The 23,426-nt window shown below is 33.6% G+C and overlaps 1 protein-coding gene across 1 annotated transcript in view; it reads left to right on the top strand.

Annotated features, from left to right (window-relative positions):
• Positions 1 to 1,439: 1,439 nt before the first annotated feature.
• cfap58 (cilia and flagella associated protein 58) overlaps positions 1,440 to 23,426 on the top strand; it is a 112,204-nt gene continuing 90,217 nt past the window's right edge. Inside the window, 10 exon segments of the mRNA XM_051109986.1 lie at positions 1,440 to 1,579; positions 3,574 to 3,834; positions 3,961 to 4,109; positions 4,356 to 4,512; positions 5,177 to 5,371; positions 5,601 to 5,738; positions 8,426 to 8,585; positions 17,341 to 17,423; positions 19,413 to 19,557; positions 19,560 to 19,594. Coding sequence (XP_050965943.1) covers positions 1,574 to 1,579; positions 3,574 to 3,834; positions 3,961 to 4,109; positions 4,356 to 4,512; positions 5,177 to 5,371; positions 5,601 to 5,738; positions 8,426 to 8,585; positions 17,341 to 17,423; positions 19,413 to 19,557; positions 19,560 to 19,594 — 1,329 coding nt within the window. The 5' untranslated portion in view covers positions 1,440 to 1,573.

The following is a 23,426-nucleotide window of genomic DNA, read 5'->3' as shown; positions in this document are numbered from 1 at the left end:
CAGTCATGCAAAAAAAGCTATTTGAATCAAATTTATGTAATATTTAATTTTCTAATTACACATTCTCTTCCATATAAAGCCAGCAAATCAATTATTTCACAAAATCCTAACACATTTAGGCTAGACCCAGTCTAAGTGACTCAACAGGTCTTTAGGAACTTCCACACCTCTCCTTGCGTTATCTGACGTCATTCAGCACGGCCAGGGATAGTGAAGTGTAATTATAAATGAATAATAACATTGCCATATTATGTAATCAGCAGGGTGCTTTTCTAAGTACATGTGCTGCAGATTTGGGATGATTCGCAGAGAGGATTTGTCCCAGGTAGAGACACGTGTGTCTTACTGAGAGCTTTCAAAGTTTAACCAAATGCCAGAAATGTCACTGTGAAGTGGAATAGTTTGGGTTTAATGCGCTGATAAAGTTTTCTACTCTCGGTTTTGTGCATGAAAATTAACAAATGAACACAGGCACTATTTAATTTAATTTAATTTAATTTGTTTCATTTTATTTTATTTTTATAGAATTACACAATCAATCAATCAATCAATCAATCAATCAATAGCTCTATGATTTATTTATTTATTTATTTATTTATGTAATCCATACCATATCACCTTAAGCTGGTTAGGCTGGGTTTTGGAATGTACTGTAGTAAAACAGATGATTGTTACTGGTCTGCCAGCCCTAACTAGCTTAGTCAAAATCAACTAATGACCATAAATGTCCAGCAAAGTGTGACGATTTAAAAAAAAATGCAAAAACAGCTCAATAAATGTCAAGGCTCCAACTGTTAAATGACACAGTTCATACAAGCTCATAAAAGTTTGATGACTAATGACTATAATCCATCAGAACAGTTTTAAAAAGTGTCCACCTTTACCTAGCCAGCACTTACAACATATCCTTACTAATAACAATACATATCTTGTTCAGTAATAATTTAAAAAAAAAAATCCATTGACGTTATCGTTTGATGATATTCCTCTATTATGATGTCAGATTAATTAAAACATTTTCAGAATGACAGTGTCCTTGTGCGTACAATTATTAATGACAGTTTAATGACAAATGACATTTTTTTTAAAGTGCAGTTGGTCATAATACTCATTCGTCCCACATTTGCTGAACTCACTTTATGTTATACATATCTTTAAAGGAACTCGATGATACTGACAGTTGATAAATGCTTCTCACTGCTCTTTATTACAAAACGTTGCACTGTGTAAAGCTGCCACCTAGTGTAAAGAACAACACACAAACAAAGCCAGATGCATGCACTAAAATTTGTAATGAACCTTATGTATTATTTACTCATTAGTCTTAATTTTAAGTGTCTGATATTCTCTGCATAATATTTGGGAGAGTTACAATCATTTCGTGAGGCACAATATTTGAATCAAAGTGCTCAGCGGGTTTAGGTTGCCAGGCAACGAGGACGCGTATCCCTGGTGAGCAAAAACAGTCGTGCGTGTTGTTGAAGCAAAACGCAGATATTAGGTGTGTTACAGTTAACTAAATACAAAAACAACATCTTGCTGGGTTTTTAGAGAGGAACGACAAACAACCACAATGGAGGTATGTTGATCTGAAACTTTTGCCGCACTGTGAAGTGACATAATCACTACTAACGTTAGATCTGGAGTAAGACGAAATGTAGTGTTTGAGATGCTAATGATGAAGTTAGTTATTAGCATTTCAAAAGCTACATTTCTGCTGTCGTCCCAGTGAAATATCTTCAATATTTATTGGATTGCACCATATCCTGAAGCATTTAAGTTAAGTGTTTCGAGTTGTTACAGTAACGTGAAGAGTAACTTTTTAAAGTAGCTACGTTAGGCTAACTACAATCTATGCTGACGTTAGAAAATATCGATAATATACGCTAAATATAAGGGAAAAAAACTTTTACTGGGTCAGTTTTATGGAACCTTGTTTTTTTTTTTTTTTTTTTAGCCTTTTTCCAGTTTGATACCGTTGATACTTGATTTATCAACCACTGATAACTTGATTTATGCTTTGTGAAAACAGGTAAAATAGGACAGATATTTCAAATGCTATTTAAAACAACACAACCCTAGTAAAAAAGTAATAGATATAAAATGCATTTATTTTATACTAAGTATAGTTCAAGTTTATTAACATAATTACTGACATATTGCTATAGACTAATCACTCTAATCTGGAGTACTATGTTCTTAATTAAGCCTAAATATGTTTTAAAGTCACTATTGATTAGGATTGTTTGATCCTTACATATTATCGGTCTTTAAATGCAAAATATTTAAAGTGTACCTAAAGTATACTTGGAATAGTTCCACTTTAGCACAATCAAATAACTTAAGTATATCTTTAAGCACGACTTACTCACAATTGAAGTGCATTAAGTACAAAATTAGTTGTTCCAATTCAGTAGACTTGAAATATACCAGTATACTAAAAGTTCAATTGCAGGGTATTTTTATTGAGTACATGTGACACTGGATCACAAAACCAGTCATAAGGATTATTTTTTTGAAGTTGAGATTTATACACCTGAAAGCTGAATTAATAAATTTCCATTTATGTATGGTTTCTTAGGATAGGACAATATTTGGCAAAGATACAACTATTCAACTAAATCAGGAATCTAAGGTGCAAAAATAAATAAATAAATAAATAAATTGTCTTTAAAGTTGTCCAAATGAAAATCTTAGCAATGCATATTACTAATCAAAAATTAAGTTTTGATGTATTAATGGTAGGACATTTATAACATACCTTCATGGAACATGATCTTTACTTAATATCCTAATGATTTTTGGCATAAAAGAAAAATAGATAATTTTGACAAATACAATGTATGTTTGACTATTACTACAAATATACCTGTGCTACTTAATACTGGTTTTATGGTCCAGGTCACAGATGTATTTGTAGTATACATAGCATGAAATAAATGTATTTTAAATACATTTCAGTATATTTATTTTTCACTAGGGAATGGAGAATTATCAGAAAGTGTCCCACTTTAACTGCATTCATTATTTGCTATATCCTTTTAATAACACAAGGATAAAATCTTTTATTCATGTACTTAACTTACTTGCTTATCTACAGTAGAAATTGCAAATTGAAAACTAATTACTAGTCTTAGTTCCAGTGTCAGTTCTTGTACTTTTTTTATTCCTCAACAATTATTTCTTTTTCTGCCAAAACAATGCCTCAGGCTTTTTCACCCCATCAATCTTTCGTAAATCTTTTAATTGCTGAGAGATCTGAAATAATGATTTGAAAGAATGATTGACGACAATCAATAAACTGCATTTTTAGATGGATTAGGCAAAGCATTAGTGCATGATTCCTTTCATTTTTTTTTTTCTGTGATGGTTTCTCAATGAAGCCTGTGAATTCTCTAGCAGCTGTATTAAAACCAGCACCTGCTGCCACCTCTTTGTTCTTTGTGTTTGATCATATATTTCAGTATGTCATCAGCAGTGCCACTGCAGACTTCCAAAATGTTCTCTATTCAACATTTACATTGTCAGAAGAGGTCCTAAGTTATTAGACTGTTTACATTTTCTGATTTTCAGACTGAGGACAGCGCATTTGAAACCATGGAAGAAGACATCCAGGAGGTTTTAAATGAGTTATCGGGAGACGACAAATTCGAGAAGTTTCGTGTGGAGTACGAAAAGATAGCCAAAGCTCTGCGGAAGTCCCATGAGAATGAAAAAAGACTGATGTCCAAATGCAGGGAGCTGAATGCAGAGATAGTGTCCAACACCGTCAAAATATCCACGGCCATGAAACTAGCTGATGAAGATCAAACCACAATCACCTCCCTTAAAATGGTACATTAGCCTGAAATGACTAAACATGATGACCTCTGCATGATGTCCTTGTATATGGTCGAACATCAGACTTCATTTAGAGCTGTTGCCACATCATTTTCATCTGTTTATTTTACTGTTGATTAGGAAATTGACAAGGCTTGGAAAATGGTTGAAGCTTCGCATGCAAAGGAGTTGCAGGCAAAAGAAACAATCCAGAAACTAAAGGAGGATATAACCTGTCTCAACAAGCTCATTGAAAAAGGCGCTGGGGTTTCCGAGGGCCAAAAATACAGGTGAACAATATACAACTTTATATTCAGCCTGTTCTCAGTTTTCCTTTTGATTCTGGCAGAATAGAGGCAGTTACACGCTTTTATCTTACAGATGGGTTTTTTGTATGCCTGACACAGTTCTTTTTCTAGTATTTATTTTATTCATAACCATGTGCAATGTGCGATGGCCTTCAGAGGACCTTTTTGAGGTGTTCTGGTGGGGATGAAGAACAAAGTGTGTTCATAAACCCTTTTGAATGTGTCTAGCGTTGGCGATCTGTTAAAGATCAAAGAGGAACTGACCAAGCAGAGAGACAAGCTCCTGTCAGAGGTGGTGACACTCCGGGAGAACCTCACTAAAGCCACTGATGCTCAGCAGGAGATAGAAGCTGAGAAGAACAAAGCCATGGACACAATTGCTCAGGTATAACATAAGAAACATTGTGTATGACACTGGGCCTTGTGATGATTTTATGTGAGTGTGTAGAGTACTTGTGCAAGTACAAAAACATTAATTCAGAAATATAATTGGCTCATTTTATCACAGGCTTTACTGCTGTGTCTCCCATTTTAAGGCTCTGAAAACATTTTAGGATAAATGAAAGCATTTTTGTCTCAAATGTCCGTCTGTGTCAGCAAATCAATAGTTGAAATATGGTGTGTGGTGAGTGTTACTCTTCAATTGTAGAATTTCTAGCAGTTCTTGTTTTGTATCTTCATATGTTGTAAGAAATGGGACATAAACCTTGTGAAAGTGGCACTTTAACTTGTAAATTTAGACAGATCTGATTCCCCTGTCACCTCCCTGACAAAATAAACTAGCTTTAAGTGTTTACTGTGCATAGCACAGTAAGAAAATCGATAAGTGGTCTAACAAACCACTTTAAACCCTGAATGTATTCCATTTAGAAGTGCATCCAAAAGTTAAAGGGCTGAAAGGGTTGAAAGTAATGGTAATTTACACACACTGGCTGATGCTAATGATGTCTGTATGTCAGATAGATAGATGCATATATTAGACAGATACATAGATGCATAGACAGATACGTAGATTTATGCCATTTGCAGCAAAACTGTCTCTCTCACAGCTCCAGCAGGACATCCAGGTGCGTCAGAATGAGATTCATCGGGAGACCAGGAGGAAAGAAAAGTTGGAAAAAGAAGTGAAACAGTTTCAAACTGACCTGGAGTCTAAACAATCCGAGATTAAATCACTGACTCAGCAGAGCCAGCGTTTGCAAGATGATCAGCAGAAATTGGAACAACAGCTCCAGGAACACAAAGTACGAAACTCTGATCTTGTGTCAGTGGGTGAAAGAGTGACATACTGTAATGTGTCATGAAAGATTCAATGGTAGAACATCTTAATTCATTTTAACTGCCATAACCCTAACAGAAAACTTTCAGGGTTAAATACTAACTTTATGTAAAAGTTACAAATGTTGTAAGTCGTATATATGTTGTATATACATATCCAGAATTTACGAAAGTAATTTGTATTTGTTCTGACAGATTATAAATGAGAAAACCAGTAAAGAAATGGAACAACTCCAACATCGCAATGCTAAGCTCCAGCAGGATAATGAACAGAACGCCATCAGCCTAGAGCAACTCTCCCAACAGAACCAACAGCGAGCATCAGACCTGAAGGTACACACACACACACACACACACACACACGCACACACACCATACAAACGACTTTAATTAGTTAACTAAATGAAGGCGTACAATGGACTAATTATAAATACTTATAAATACTTTTTAATGATTTATTTTTTTAAATATATTTTATTTATTAACTGATTCGTTTGTTTGTTTTCCAAATGAACATGCACCAAAATGGGATTTTACGCTATTAAATTTTCATTACAGCATTACTTAGAATTATTCACCTAGTTTTTCTAGTGGAGATCATTGATTGGTTCCAAATAATGAAGGTAATTTTTAATTTTAATTACATATACTTGTGTATCTGTAGTGTGTGGTGATATTCTGAAATGAGGAGGCAAAGTCCATAAAAAAGTTTTTTTTTTTTTTTTTTTTTTAAATCAAATGTAAATTTCCTTCCTTGGTTATATAGACATTACTTACACTATTTTATATTTTTATTTTTATATTTTATATTTTTACATTTAAGTCAGTATGAATCTAATTAAGTTATTGTTTTTAAGCATTTTACATTTATTCCAAAATAATAACTTAAGGCAGTAACAATTTAAACAATGTATTTTATTCTTTTTAATAGTTAGCTTTAAAATATTTTTGAATTTTTTTAATCATTAGCCATCAAAGCTTGGTAAATTCTAGTCACAGACACAGAGATTTACTTTAAATTTCACCAAGCTGATTACTCCCACACTAAAAACTCCCACATATCATGTTTTCTTGTCATTTTAAGTCTTATTTTGATGTAACATATGGTTATATCTAAGTGTGTAGGTTGTTTACTTACTTTTTAAATCTTTAGTCTTTCCATTAACGCCATTATATTGTACATTCAGACTGAACGTGGAAAGTGCACGAACACAAGACGCGGGATTTATCGCATGAACCAATCACAGCCGATCATAACCAATCATATCACGTCAAGCTCATGGAGGCATTGCCTTCTCTCATGTGACTTTCCCCCATTCATTCTCCTATTAGCCCGCACTAAATGCTATTACATGCTTTAGGGTGTCTGTTAAAACTCAGTGGGCTCAGGGGAGGCGAGAGAGACGTGGACCTCGCTGTAACTTTACCTGCTGGGGTTGCTGTTGGATAATGTTTCTTTAGAAAAACAAGTAATGTCATGTTTTATAATATTGGCCTTGTTTTATTTTTATACTGCAATTTTTATTCTCATCCACTATTTTGAGAAGACACTGCCTCCCTTGCCTCCTCTGAGGAAATGCCCCTGTTGTATATATGTTTTGCATTTTACATTTGAGGTCCTTACAGTATCCTCACAGTACTTCACTTCATTCCTAGTGAGAAATGTACAAATCCCTCCCCCTGTTGATGCATACAGTCCTTGGCAATCAATTCTAGACATCAAACTGTAGGTGCACACACACAAACCCCCAGATTTATGGAGCTGCCCTCTTTAAATCTGACAAAATCGTCTCGCTCTTATATAATTAGAGCTCTAGAGGACGAAGGTTTCCGTTCTTCTTCCTCTCCCGTCAGACTAGTGATGGATCTTTCCTGCTCGAAACTTCCGTCAGGCTTCCAACCGAGTCACAGTGGGGGTTAATATAGCAAATGTTACATTTAATGAAATGCCCTGTATTCTCTTTGTTCTGGCTTGTATTGTAGTGGCTTGAGTCTGATGGGAGATCATTGGAAAGAATGCACCTCTCTGCAGGATATGCTGAAGCTGTATTGTTAGGCATTCTGTTTAATTTGAGCATGTCTTTTGTAGTGTGGTATTATTGACCAATAAGGGAACAAAAAGACTAATTCCGTTTCACACAGACTGACTGAACACGTGAGGCTTTCTTTCTGTCTTCATTATCTGCAGCACTCTTGAGAGAGAGGCAAAGTCAACCTGCACAACAGTTCCGCAAACTAGATTCCCATTTCTAATTTACTGCACCCTGTTTGTAGTGTTGGCACTCCCAGTTCGCCCTGTGAGTCAGTGTCAGTGAGTAATGATCGCAAACCTAATGCTGGCCACAAGGGGGCACAGTTTCAGCATCCTAGATCACTCTTGCTTCTAATACATGTACATGTGTTCAGCTTATTCTCCAATTATCATCTTGTGTATCTATTGGCATTTATATTAGTCAGTCAGTTAGTTATTCAATTCACAGTGATGATATAAACATCCACACAACGTACACGTCAAGCCCAAAAGCACAAGTGTCAAATGGCATGTGAAATGTATATATTTAATTTACACTGCTGTTCAAAGTATATTTCTTTTGAACTTGTTTTTAACATAGATAATAATAAGCAATGTTTCTTGAGCACCAAATCATCTTATTAGAATGATTTCTGAAGGAATTATGGCTACTGAAAAATCAGCTTTTTATTACATGAATAAATAATATTTTAAAATAGAAAAAAAGTTATAAAATACATATAATACAATAGAAAAAGTTAATTAAATATTACTATTTTTACAGTATTTTTGATCAATCAAATAAATGCAGCCTTTGCAAGCAACTTCTTTTAAAAACATTAAACATTTTACCAACCACAAACTTTTGAATGGAAGTATATATATTTGATTTATAAGTTTTTACAGGTTTTCTATATAAACTTGGTTGTTTTTAACTAGTGATGACTAGTTTGTGCTTCACATGTACACAAACAGACAACACTTGTGGTTCATGTCCTGTTTTGTTCAGATGAAAGAAGAGGAAGTAACCCAGCTGAAACAGGAGATCGCAAAACTTACCAAAATGAGAGAGGGGGTGCAGAGGAGACTCAGACAGATGGAGGAGCAGAAAGTGGAGGTGGAGAACCAGAGAGAAACACTCAAGAATCAAATCACTGGACTGGAAAGAGGCAAGAACACACACACACATACCCACAGTTGAACTCTACAGCAGAAATGTATTATTTAAATCTGTATGAATATGAAATGCCACTGTAGTAAAATGAATTTCCACATTCATATAGCATAATTATACATTCATTCGAATTATTTGCAATTCCACAGCACTATTCAGATCTTTGTCATTGTACTTGTACTGTACTAGATTATTTCTGTCCAAGTAGGGCTAATTTATTTAAAGGGGTCATATTATGGACAGCACATAATGTGCTCTTATGAAATAAGTGAGTAATGCACAGTATTTTTACTTTCAGAACTCATTACAACCAAGCTAAAAAAATAAGTGTGAAATCATCCCTGTTAAAAAAACCAGCATACATTCTTAAAAATACAGATGCTTCACAATGCCATAAAATAACCTTTTTTTTTGTTTAAATGGTTCCATAAAGAACCTTTCTGTTTCACAAAAGGTTCTTTGTGATGAAAGAAGGTTCTTCAGATTATAAAAAGGTAAGAAAGAGATGGTTCTTTAAAGAACCTTTGACTAAATGGCTCTTTTTGGAACCAAAAATGGTTCTTCTATGGCATTGCTGTGAAGAACCTTTTAAAGCACCTTGTTTTTAAGAGTGTACTATATGCTGGTTAGGCATGTTTTGAATGGCTGTTGGTTTGAGCTGGTCTAAGCTGGTCCTTAACTGGTTTAAGATGGTCATGTGCTGGTCCTAAGCTTGTCTGTGGGCTAGTTGCTTAGGACCAGCTTAGGACCAGCTTAGGACCTGCTCATGACCATGCATCAGCTAAGGACTGGCTTAAACCAGCTTGAGCCAGCAGCCATGCTTCAAAACATACCTAACCAGCATATGCTGTTTTTTTCAACAGGGATACTGGTCATAAATTGTTCCCTTTCAGTCGGTCACTCTCGATGTCATGTCAGATGTTGACCGACTAATTGGGATCCCCAAATAGGGGACGTTTCTTGAGCAACAAATCATCATATTAAAATGATTTCTGAAAGATTATGTGACACTGAACACTAGGGAAATGATGCTGAAAATTCAGCTTCGTCATCACAGGAATAAATTATATTTTAAATATATTCAAATTAGGGCTGTCAAACAATTAATCGCGATTAATCACATCCAAAATAAAAGTTTATGTTTACATACTACATGCATATATAAATGCACACACATACATGTTTATATATATATATATATATATATATATATATATGTATGTATATTTATACTTATATGTAGGTATAGTAGTTTAGATTATATAAACATATAAAATTTTATATATAAATCTAAAATAATTTTCTTAATATATATATATACATGTATGTGTGTATTTATATATACATAATAAATACGTACAATAATCACTCATATAATATGTAAACATAAACTTTTATTTTGGATGATCGTTTGACACCCCTAATTCAAATAGAGCACAGTTATTTTAGATTGTAGTAACTTCACAATATTTTTTTCAGAATTCTTTCACAAAAATCCTAATTATTCCACACTGTTTCACCTTCATTCAACTGTTTCACTCATTCATCTTGGTCATCAGCAGGGCAAAGTAATGCCAATGAATACAAAAACACGTGAACAGAGATAACTTGCTCGTGGCCATAAATATGGAAGATGAATATAGCACATGTACCACACAATTTTCTGTTTCTGAATTAGTAGTATATTTGGACGGCTTTCATTGGGATGACAGACAGCACAAAGAGAGGTTACAAAATGGACAATTTAAAACTAAATTATGATGTTTTCAGAGAAAGAAAGCTTGACTAACATTATCAAGAGGACTTCAGTTAAAACTTCTCTTTTTCACATCAGTTCAAAAGCCGTCATCTTTTCTTTGTTCTCTTTCTCTTTTTCAAATCTTAGGTAATAAGTTTTAAAGGAAGATAGAGCTGAAAGTAATTACATTCAAACAATGAATACATCTAATTTAATTTTAATTAATTTTTTTTTTTTTTTTTTAACCTTGACCTCCATACTGTGCTTTTCACATCTCTGATTTTCATTTCCACTGGCACTTTCCTGTTCATCTCCTGTTCTTCCCTGCTGATTTGAAAATCTGGATTGCAGGTTTTTGGTAAGATAAATGATAGTTTCATTGTCCTTCTCATTGTCTCAGATTGTGTCTTCTTAAAAACCTGTTGACTTTTCACAATCATATGCCTCTCTCTTTATGACCCCACTCAATTTAATCAGTCCCTAGTACGGATCTGCACATTTCTCAGTCATTAGTTGGTTCACCCTAAACTGTTGTTTTCCAGATGCAAGCTTCTCATTATTTATAGTAGCATACAGTTAAGGGTGGCGACTTTGACGACTTAAATAAGTGTGCACAAAATAAAACTTGAAAATACAATTTTATATAACTAATTTGGAAAAATAATGACCAACAGCAGCTACAAAAGAAGTAAAATGCTGCATTCCTCTATATGAAACAGTTAAAACAATGTGATTCATTAAAACTTTCTGTTTCAGAGAATATTTAGACATTTCAGATGAGAAGAAAAGGTCTGTGTGTTAATGTAAACTTCATAAAATCGGGAATAATTGACAGTTTTAATTTTATTAAATCATGCCTAATTATCATTATATCTCCTCAGGGTGTTCGCCTGTAATAAATTCTGTATTTTTGCAAGTGCTGTGATATTTAGGCTACTAATTAATGCTGATTACAAAAATAGGCACAGGTATTTAATGACAGAAGTGTTGGTAATAAAATTAACAATATCTGACACTGAGGCTGTCACGGTTTGTCACAGCAATCTACTAGAAAAGACCCAAATGCAGAATGACCAGAGGTTTTACATTTATTGACAAGACAAAGCATAGAGTGGTGATAATCAATGATAATCTAGACAATAGGACAGGGGAGTCCCCAGGGAAACAAGACGACAACGAAAAGGGACCCAGGCAAGGTTGGGCTGTAGAGCCAGGGAGATGGAGCAGCACCAGTCAGTCCATTGATGTACCAGAGGCTTGATAATGCTGCAACTGAAGAGCCAGTCAGACAGTGTCCGCTCCTTAGAACAGTGACCAGGGAGGATCAGGGTGTGGAACAAAGACAAACAAGATACAAGACAAGGGAGAACAACAAAAAAAACAAGACCAAAAGAACAGACTGCCAAGACCGATCTAAATAAATGAAAATGAAACAAGACAAAACCAAACCAAAAACAAAACAAATATCCAATTATCTGGAACTGTAAAAACAGAAAATACAAAAGGGGGCAAAATTCAAAAACCAAAAAGGTTTGATAAAACCTGGAAAAAAAACTAAACTTAGCTGGAGTAGAAGAAAAGACTAGAAATGTCAAAAGACTAAATACAAAACTGATTGAATAGGCTTGGCAGGCACAGTAACGCTATTAAGCAACCTTTACCGGCAACGCTCTGAAGACACGCAATGCTCACACACAAAGGATACACAAGCAACGAACCAGCAGAGACATGAGGGGTAGAAGCACAATATAAAGGGACAAGAACACATGAGGGTCAGGTGAGCATAATCGGGTAAACGAGGACTAGACTAAGACTAAACAAGGGGGCGTGGTAAAGGGAAACAAGGGGGCTGGACAAGAGGGGCACATGGCCAACAAAAACAAAGACAAAGCCATGTACTCAGACACAAGACAAACAAAGACATGTTAAACAGAGACAGAACAGACATAACGGTCAGGGCAGAACCCTGACAGAGGCGATGTCTTGAAGGCTGTGTTTTGCTAAATTCTGCAAGCCGAGCCAGTTGCATGCCTTCGATCCAAAACCCTGTCCAATCAAAAAGTCACACGATGATTAACAACCAAAGAATGTTTTTAATATCTCAGACACCCATTTCTGCCATAAAAACACTCGCATCACACTCTCGTGATGCTTGTGATGTCAAATTCTATTTGTCAATAAAACATTGACATTGAGACATACAGTAGCTCATGTCAAACCAGTAAATTTATATCTAAATTGTCTGCCATTACAAACATTTCCTTGCACAGCCCCCAAATGCCCCGTGGGTGTGTGTGCAGCATATACTTCCAGAGTTTTTAGGGAAAGGAAACATTGGACTCTGGGGTGATAAAGTGACCTTAGTCTCTGTGTCTGATTCATGTTCAGAGCTTAGACTGCTTATCTGGAGGCATGAAACGGTTTGTTTATTTGTGCTTTGTAAGGGTGAACAGGGGTGATATATAACGTAACAATAGAAAGGGGAAATGAATGGAATGAAATGGCATTAACTATCAAAATCGGTTTGAAAAGCAATGTTTACAGGATCATGTGGGATCATGTAGTGGGTTGTGACCCAAAAATGGGTCGCAGCTCTGTTCTAAAAACGTTGTGTAGGGGCAAAGGGACAAAATAATGTGGATAATAAAATGCAGCTAACCATATAATTGTGCGTAGGACAGCAAAATAAATAGGTCTATCAAATTTTAAAAGCGAGAAATGCTTACCACATCTTTGGCTATGTACATCAAAAAACAAATGCATCAAATAGTACCGTACCCAATACTGATACAATATTTAGCCTATTTTTGTTGTGTTTATATACAGTATATATGATTTGATAGACCTAAAATTCTATAGAATTGCATAGCATGTTGTCTTTAATTTAATTTAATTTAATTTATTTTATTTTTTTATTTTTACATGAATGCTGATAATGAAGTAGTTTGAATTTAATAATAAATTAAATATATTTAATTATTTAGTACTACTATATTTTTCTAGTAATTTCAAGACATAATTATATTATATTATTTAATTTAATTTAATTTAATTTAATTTAATTTAATTTAATTTAATTTTATTTTATTTTTGCATATGGGCCATGCGGGTCGTAGTAATATTAAAGCTAATAATGAAACAGTTTGAATTCAATAATAATGTAATATATTATATTATTTAATATATTTAGTTATGTAGTACTACTATTTTTTTCAAGTCATTTCATGGCTTGTTTATTTTATTTTATTTTATTTTATTTATATTTTATTTTTGCATACGGGCCATGCAGGTCATAGTAATATTAAAGCTAATAATGAAGCAATTTGAATTCAGTAATAATTTAATATATTATTCAATATATTTAGTTATGTAGTACTACTATTTTTTGTCATTACATGGTATGTTGTTAATTTAATTTAATTTAATTTAATTTAATAATTTTGTATTTTATTTTATTTTATTTTTACATATGGGGCATAATAATAATTTATTCTATAAAATTATTAAATATTTTTAGTTCAATAGTACTTCTATTTTTTTTTTTTTTTTTTTTGTAGTCATTCCATGACATCTTGTTATTTTATTTTATTTTATTTTATTTTATTTTATTTTATTTTATTTTATTTTATTTTATTTTATTTTATTTTATTTTATTTATTTTAATTGGTGCATATGGCCTATGAGGTCATGGTAATATTAATCTTTTTAATCTATTAATCCATTTCAAACTTTGATTTATGGATATTTTGTAACTTTTTCACGGTAGATAATTGGCTACATAAGGTACAGTGTAAAATCTGGGCTGTGAAGCAGAAACATTTGAAAACCTCCATTAAAGAGATCCATGTGCTTATATGTTAAAAAGATATTCAGTTTTGTCTTCTGATAGTATGTGTTTTAATAAATGGGATGCACACCTGCGGTGAGTGACATGTGATCTAAATCTGTTCAATAGATTGGTCTTCCTTCTCTTGCTTCACCTCTCCACACCTGCTCACCCTGTCTTTCTTCTTCCAACCACAGTGACCTCTCGCCAACACCAGCATCCATTACCCTGATGATACCCATGATCTGTCCATTCTAGCTGAGCATGTGAAGATAGATTTCTCAGGAGACTCAATGCAGGAAAGGCAGTGGATCCTAATGGCTTCAGCTGAGTCTGATGGGCTAGATAGCGTAGTGGTAAAAGTCTGGTCTGGTAACCAGAATGCTCCAGGTTGAGCCGTGAGCATTGTCTCACTGAACTCAGCACTTAGGTTGCTGCAGTGGGACTGTCCCTGCAAAGTTAGTTCTGTGGAGTGTTGGTGCTTAACCTCAGTCTTATCTTCACATCATAGAGGCGGCACTGCTCAGGGAAACCCTAGGGCCAGTGTAGCTGGACACTTCCATCAGTCTCATCAATTATTGACTAGCTGACCTGTAATCCAGAGAGCTTTGTCTGAGGTTGTTAGTAGAACCGCTGCACAAAAGGCCATCTGCCATTCTTTTCTGTGAATGTGTACTTACAAGGAATCTTTTAATGTGGCTGATTCATGATGCTTCTTGTGTTTCTTGTTGTTTCTTGTGCTTTTTGCTACGGAGTCTATACAGTGGATCTACAAAGCTGGTTTTGCTTTAAGGCTTTTGATTCAAGATTTTGTACTGGACATGACTGTACCAGAATGCATGGGCATACAAAACTAACTAACTAACTAACTAAATAAACTAAACTAAACTAAACTTAACAAAACAAAACAAAACAAAACAAAACAAAACAAAACAAAAAAACAAACAAATAAATAAATAAATAAATAAATAAATAAATAATAAAAAACATTATTTATATTTATATTAATATTTATTACTATGCTCATGAAATATATGACCAACAATATTAACCATACAGTGTATAAAATAGTACAGTTAAATCCAAATTAAATAATTTATAATATAATTTATATAAAATAAATAACTGATAAAATAATTGTACAGATATTTTAAATAATTTATTAATTAAATTTGTTTAATTTATTATTATTATTAATTTCTTTTTAAAATGTCTCTTGAAGTGTATTGGTTTTATGTCTTTGGCAGATGAAAATTCACCACACATACAAAATATTCTTCCTGTGCCAAAATACAGCAAAAGTTTTATTTTATTTTATTTTATTTTATAATTTTTGCATATATGGATCATGCACTTCACAGTAATATTAATGCTAATAATGAAGCAGGTTGAATTGAATAATCATTTATTATATTATTCAATATATTTAGTTATGTTGTGCTACTATTTTTCTAGTCATTTTGTGGAATGTTGCAAATTTTTATTTGACTTTTTATTTATTACTTATTTTATTTTATTTTATTTTATTTTATTTTACTTTTGCAAAAAAATAATATACATAAATAAATAAATATATAAAATTCTTCTTCTTCTTCTTCTTCTTCTTCATGCAATCTGAAAATGTTGTCATCTATCAAATGAGATAAATTTGTGCCAAAATACAGTAAAAGTGTATTGGATCATTTTATTTTATTTTATTTTATTTTATTTTATTTTATTTTATTTTATTTTATTTTATTTTATTTTATTTTATTTTATTTTTTTTTTTTTTTTTTTTATATGGGCCATGAATCCAGTAATAATTTAATATATTATATTATTCAATATATTTAGTTATGTAGTACTACTACTTTTTCTATTAATTCCATTTATTATAAATATTATAATATTTATAATATTTATAATATTAATTAAATTAAATTAAATTAAATTAAATTAAATTAAATTAAATTAAATTAAATTAAATAGCATATGGGCCAATTTATAATATAATTTATATTAAATAAATAATAATAAAACATATTTAAATAATTTATTATTGACACAGCATCAGAAAATTCGGACCAGACTTTTCCTTTTAATATGTCTCTTGAAATTAGTTGGTTTCATGCCATTGGCAGAGAAAAAATCACCACACATAGCAAATCTTCCTCTTCTTCCTCATGTAACCTGAAAATGTTGTCATCTGCCTACTTTATTAAATGAGATAAATTTGTGCCAGAATAAGTTTATCAGATGCACAGCCTTCGATGTTAACAAAAAAAAAAAAAAAGTTTTCTCCTCCCTTTTAACAGCTGATATGGCCATTTATTCATTGCTGTCTTAACTGTTACATGGTTAATTGCTTTTTATTATTTGCATTTCGCATATTTTCCCCTGCTGTTCTGTGATCCAATTAGAAAACACTCTAATATATGTAACATTTCTTCTTATTTCTTGCACGCTTTGGAATCGCAGAACGTGGAAGGGTAAAAAAGTATGATACGACAAAAACAAAACCTCCTTACTCTGCACTTAATTTACGCAGTGTCCTTGATCCCATCTGTGCCGTTTGACAAATGATCAGGCTTGTTATCAAGCCAGTAATTTATAAAGAAATCCTCATATTAGTGAAAGTCTCCAGGCTCTGATTGGACGGTTGGAATGGAGGGTGTTTGACGGCTGATGGATGGAGCCAGAGCCCTGTTGTCATCTTAATCGGGGTTTCCACGGTGATGGATGTTGTCATCTTAATCAGGGTTGGCTGGGTGATTGATGAGATGGGCTGTGACAGCGGGGTCAGTGAGCTGGCCGTCCGAGGAGAAGAGGAGGCGGGGTCATCCGAGGACAGAACATGGAATGGCCATTTCACATGACAGCGCAGCCCCGCAATGTCCACTCATGCACGCCTGCTCCAGACACGGCACCGTTCCGTTCTCCCGTTCCGCTCGCTCCCGCTCTTTCTTTTAGTCTTTCCGTGTCCCTGTTCTCTTTTCTACCTCCTTACGCCTGCAGCCGTATAATGGGCTTTTTGAATTGTCTAATTATTTTACGTTGGTCCTTCACAGACTGTGGAAAGTGCTTCTGAAAACAACCCTATTAGCGGAAAGCCTTTCAAAAAGAAAAGTAACAATTAGCGCTATACCCCGCTGGCTTTGAAAGAAAAACTAAATAATTATAAGTGCTTTATTTTCTGTTTTTCCTTAGAAATGGAGACCTCAAAAAAGCAGATGGATATGGACAAGAAGGCTATAGATGAACTGGTGCGGGAGAGGGACATCTTGAATAAGGTGTGTGTGGACACGTGTTTCTAATTTACTTTTAATGTTTTTCTAACAAAATGTCTTGAAAACGACCTCCGGCAAAATGTATGAAATGAAATGAAACAGTACAAAATGTTATTATATTATTTTTATTATATATATCGTTATTATAAATATACACAAATTAATGTATATATTTAAGAGAAATATGTTATTTATGTACAAAATATTTTTATTTGTATATAATATAAAATTATATAAATGTATTATAATAAATACATATACTTGTAAATATTTACTTAAATATATAAATGAATGTGTTTGTATTAATATATACATAATAATTACACAGAGTACACACAAATATATTAGGCAAACTCAAACTTTTATTTTGTATGCGATTAATTGCAATTAATCATTTGACAGCCCTAATATATATAATTTTTTTAAATTATAATTTTATTTATATAATTTGTGTTAAATGATATTTTAAATAATTAATAAAATAAACCACACACACATAAATAGCCCCTAAAATTATTTGTTGGTTTGTTCGTACTTTATTAATTCAATAATAAATCAAATCAATTCATTAATTAATCAAATCAATCACAAACATTAAAAATCCCCTAAAACATTTATTTATTTAGGTTATTATTTCTTACAAATATACATATCAAATAATCAATAAAAAAATCATACACATAAAAAAGGCCCTAAAACCTTCATATATTTATTTAAAATATTATTTTATTAAATAAATTATACATCACATAATTAATTAAAGAAATCATACACATAAATAGCCTCTAAAACCTTTATTTATTTAGATTATTATTTGTGTGTAATTAATTAAACAATGTATCAAATAATCAGTCAAATAAACACACACACACACACACACACACACACACACACATAAAAAGCCCCTAAAAATAATTTGTTTGTTTGTTTCATTAATTAAATAATACATAAAATAATCAATCAAAAGAATCACACTTGAAAAGGCCCTAAAACCTTTATTTATTTATTAAGATTATTATTTCATTAAATAAATTGTACATTAAATAATCAATTAAACAAATCATGCACATAAAAAGCCTTTAAAACTTTCTGTATTTAGATTATTATTTGTGTTTAATTAAACAATGTTTTAAATAATCAATCAAATAAACCACACACACATAAAAAGCCCCTAAAAATTTGTTTGTTTGTTTTATTAATTAAATAATAAATTAATCAAATCACAAACATTAAAATGCCCCTAAAACATTTATTTATGTAGATTATTATTATTTAATAAAAAAGGATATGTCAAATTATCAACCAAATGATTTACACTCTTAAAACCCCTCTAAAACCTTTATTCATTTATTTAGGTTATTATTTAATTATTTAAATAATATATCATATATTAATCAATAGAATCATACACATAAAAAAGCGCCTATTACCTCACCTGAGTGATCTGATCTTAAAACATTTTTGACATGCTTTAGATCTCCTGAAAATTATAGCAGGTTAGCTTTTTGATGAGTCTTCATGGTTTATATTTTTATCGTTAGGGCTAATTTTCTGCAGCGGTTCTGCATTTTCACAGCTCTCATAGCTTCCCCATGCTGTTATGGTGCACAGATGGATTTCACAAAACAAGAGAAGGTGCATGATGTTTCTGCTGACATGCTGAATATTGCATTGCTATTGTGCGTATGAAAATAACAGGATATTCATATTTAATTGCACAGGAGACACTCTGTCTCACAAACACACACACACACACACACACACACACACACTGTGGCATACAAACACGTCTTTTGATATCAGCTTACCTTGGAGAATCATTCCTTTGATCTATTGAACAGCAATACATCACAGAATAAAATCAGCCTATTCTCAAGCTCGTCTTTTTACGTCTATTTTCTGAAAATCTTGAGTCACTCTTGCTAAGTATATTTACAAATTGATCTTTTGTATAACCTCTTGTGTCGGTGTGTGCATATTTTCCTTTTCCAGAATATGATCAAGGCGGCCAACGAAACAGACAAACAGCAGACCATTGTTAAGCTACACGAACAGTCAAAGAAAACTCTGGAACAGGAGATTTTAAACTACAGGGACGAAGCCCAGAAACAGCGAAAGATCATCTACCAGCTGGAGAAAGCTACATAAATGAGGCCAGTGAGCTTACCAAGAAGGTACAGCATGATCACACATACACACACACACTAAAGTTAGCTCAGTGACTGATAAATGAGGCCAGTGAGCTTACCAAGAATCTACAGCATCTATCATCTATTTGTACATATTGGTATGTTTTTTGAGTTTTGCAAAAATGTAGGTAGAATCATGTACAGGTGCATCTCAATAAATTAGAATGTTGTGGAAAAGTTCATTTATTTCAGTAATTCAACTCAAATTGTGAAACTCATGTATTAAATTCAGTGCACACAGATTGAATTAGTTTAAGTCTTTGGTTCTTTTAATTGTGATGGTTTTGGCTCACATTTAACAAAAACCCACCAATTCATCTCAACAAATTAGATAATGGTGACATGCCAATCAGCTAATCAACTCAAAACACCTGCAAAGATTTCCTGAGCCTTCAAAATGGTCTGTCAGTTTGGTTCACTAGGCTACACAATCATGGGGAAGACTGCTGATCTGACAGTTGTCCAGAAGACAATCATTGACACCCTTCACAAGGAGGGTAAGCCATAAAGAAGCTGGCTGTTCACAGAGTGCTGTATCCAAGCATGTTAACAGAAAGTTGAGTGGAAGGAAAAAGTGTGGAAGAAAAAGATGCACAACCAACCGAGAGAACCACAGCCTTGAGAGGCCTGTCAAGCAAAATTGATTCAAGAATTTGGGTGAACTTCACAAGGAATGGACTGAGGCTGGTGTCAAGGCATCAAGAGCCACCACACACAGATGTGTCAAGGAATTTAGCTACAGTTGTCGTATTCCTCTTGTTAAGCCACTCCTGAACCACAGACAACGTCAGAGGTGTCTTACCTGGGCTAAGGAGAAGAAGAAATGGACTGTTTGGACCCAGTGGTCCAAAGTCCTCTTTTCAGATGAGAGCAAGTTTTGTATTTCATTTGGAAACCAATGTCCTAGAGTCTGGAGGAAGGGTGGAGAAGCTCATAGCCCAAGTTGCTTGAAGTCCAGTGTTAAGTTTCCACAGTCTGTGATGATTTGGGGTGCAATGTCATCTGCTGGTGTTGGTCCACTGTGTTTTTTGAAAAAGTCACTGCACCCGTTTCCCAAGATATTTTAGAGCACTTCATGCTTCCTTCTGCTGGCCAGCTTTTTAAAGATGCTGATTTTATTTTCCAGCAGGATTTGGCACCTGCCCACACTGCCAAAAGCACCAAAAGTTGGTTAAATGACCATTGTGTTGGTGCGCTTGACTGGCCAGCAAACTCACCAGACCTGAGCCCCATAGAGAATCTATGGGCTATTGTCCAGAGGAAAATGACAAACAAGAGACCAAAAATGACAAACAAGAGACAAAAAAATGCAGATGAGCTGAAGGCCACTGTCAAAGAAACCTGGGGTCCATACGGTAAATGAACACTTTCAGCAGTGCCACTAAAAATGATCATTTATTCCAATTTTTTTAATTGGTCTTATGAAGTATTCTAATTTGTTAAGATAGTGAATTGGTGGGGTTTTGTTAAATATGAGCCAAATCATCACAATTAAAAGAGCCAAAGACTTAAACTACTTCAGTCTGTGTGCATTGAATTTATTTAATACACAAGTTTCACAATGAGTTGAATTACTGAAATAAATGAACTTTTCCATGACATTCTAATTTATTGAGATGCACCTGTATCTCCAATGAGCCTAGGTAGCAACCATAAGAACATTGACAGTAAGCTATAGCACCCCTTGTGGTAGTACTGAGAATGCAACACGATTGCACTAAGATGTGAATTGAATTTGAACCCATTTCAAAGCATGACACATTAAATATAGCTTGTGTAGCTTGATGTGTTTACATTCATACTTGCATCGAGTAGGCCTAAGAGTGCAAAAATTCTAAATCTCCTCACATTTCTTTCTCTAAAACGATGTTTTACTTTCTAAGAGTTGTTGAGAGTTGAGAGTCTCTTGGTTTTGTCTTGTAATCCCTGAAGGCATTTCTTCACTCTATAGTACTTCAGCCTGCTTGTGTGAGTCATCTTACTGATGACTTTATAAAACTGTTGCTATCGCAACAGTGCGGTGTGTGTGTGTGTGTGCCGCTCTGTACACACTTCAAGGCGGCAACTTTTAGATGTGTTTAGGTATAATGGGCAACTATCAAGTTAAGTCAAGCGTGGCACAAACAACATAATTAGAGAACAGTCTGATGCTCAACCTATTGCAATTACATGACAATTTTTCAACTTTATATAAAAAATCTACAGTTTTTAAAGAGCCAGACACCTGGAAATTAAAATTCTCTTATCATTTACTGTACGCTGTCACTGTATGTAAAAGAGCAGCGTGAATATTCTACTTCTAACTTCTTTTGTATTCCATGGATGAAAATAAGTCATACAGGTTTGAAATGACATATGGGTGAGTAAATGATGACAGGATTATTATTTTAGGGTGAATTATTCTGTAAATGAGCTCTGCAGTTTGCTTCATTATCTCACCATGACCTTTTGTAAGAGAGCTTGACACATGAGAAAATTACAGTTGGGTTAATGTGCTACTTGCTATTCTCAGTTAATGTGTCATTCACTTAGTTAATGTACTTGTGGAAATGCATTAGATGCAAAAAAAGAAAGGTATTTTTAAGATGACTGATTGGCCAGATAGGGTCACTTAGTAAGACTGCTGGAAAAGTTTCTTCTGCTCTAAAGTTATTCTTTTAAATTAAATGTTCTTATGATTAAAACCATCTGCTGACTGATTTGTTTTTTCTTTTTCAAATCAGGAAGCAGTGGTGTTAATTATAATTACAGACTATGTTGTGATGGTCATTACACACCTTTGTACTAAAAATATCTGTCTTGAACAGTGGTCCATGAAAAATCTGTCTTTTTTTGGTGTTGACACACCCCTTAGCATCCTGGCATTTGCCCTGACATTTGTTTTCTCAGGTTTTATGTTGGGAAAGTGCACTGCAGCATGAACAGGAGGATTCAGGTTTACATTCAGCCCCAGGCACATCCTCTAACTCTCTTTCTGTCTCGGACAGATAAGACTAGACATAATATATTCCATATAATAGTGTTCCTGTTTCCGTGTAAACTAGCTGCATCATCCTTTGAAGATTGCACTGTAAAATACCGCCAGGATTTTACAAAATTTAGCAGTGTTTCTTGCAGTAAAATAATCAGTTCTACCAAAAAAAATCTATCTATCTATCTATCTATCTATCTATCTATCTATCTATCTATCTATCTATCTATCTATCTATCTATCTATCTATCTATCTATCTATCTATCTAGTGTACAGTGAAACAGACATGCAGTTTCTATCTAGAGATTCCTTCTTAACTCACAGCATTCATTATACCGTCTAACAGTGCAAGCAGTCGGTTTCAGTTTTCAGCTACATGAAGGTTGCGCTGCAGAAGATGTTTATTTTGGAACAGCTATCACAGTTTCCTAGGAACCAGAGGCTATTTGAGACACAAATGTATTTCATGTATTCAGCATTGCTAACATTTGCTTTCTTTCAGAGGGTTTTTTTTTTTTGAAAAGTTAATCATCTAATTCCAGGTAAAAAATGCTCAGCCGTAAGCATTCGTAAGGCCGCGTGTTGAAAAAGCTCTTAGCTAATGGTTTTGAGATTGCCTCTTGAGATCTGACTCCACACTGTAGCTTGCTAGTACTTTGCAAAGAATAAAAATTCTTCTGATTTAAAATAAGAAACACGGTTCAAACAAGTAGGTCTATAATGCCTGAAGAAAGCTATTCGTTAGCATTCCCATTCAGCTGGTGCAGGAAGTATGCAAGTATGCCAGCTTTGCTCTCAGTTCTTGGTGCAGAAGTTTCATAAAAACAGAGTGATATTAAACATTT

This window comes from Labeo rohita, chromosome 1, assembly GCF_022985175.1.
Source record: "Labeo rohita strain BAU-BD-2019 chromosome 1, IGBB_LRoh.1.0, whole genome shotgun sequence".
NCBI classification, from domain to species: Eukaryota; Metazoa; Chordata; class Actinopteri; order Cypriniformes; family Cyprinidae; genus Labeo; species Labeo rohita.
This window is presented reverse-complemented; position numbering and strand designations above follow the sequence as displayed.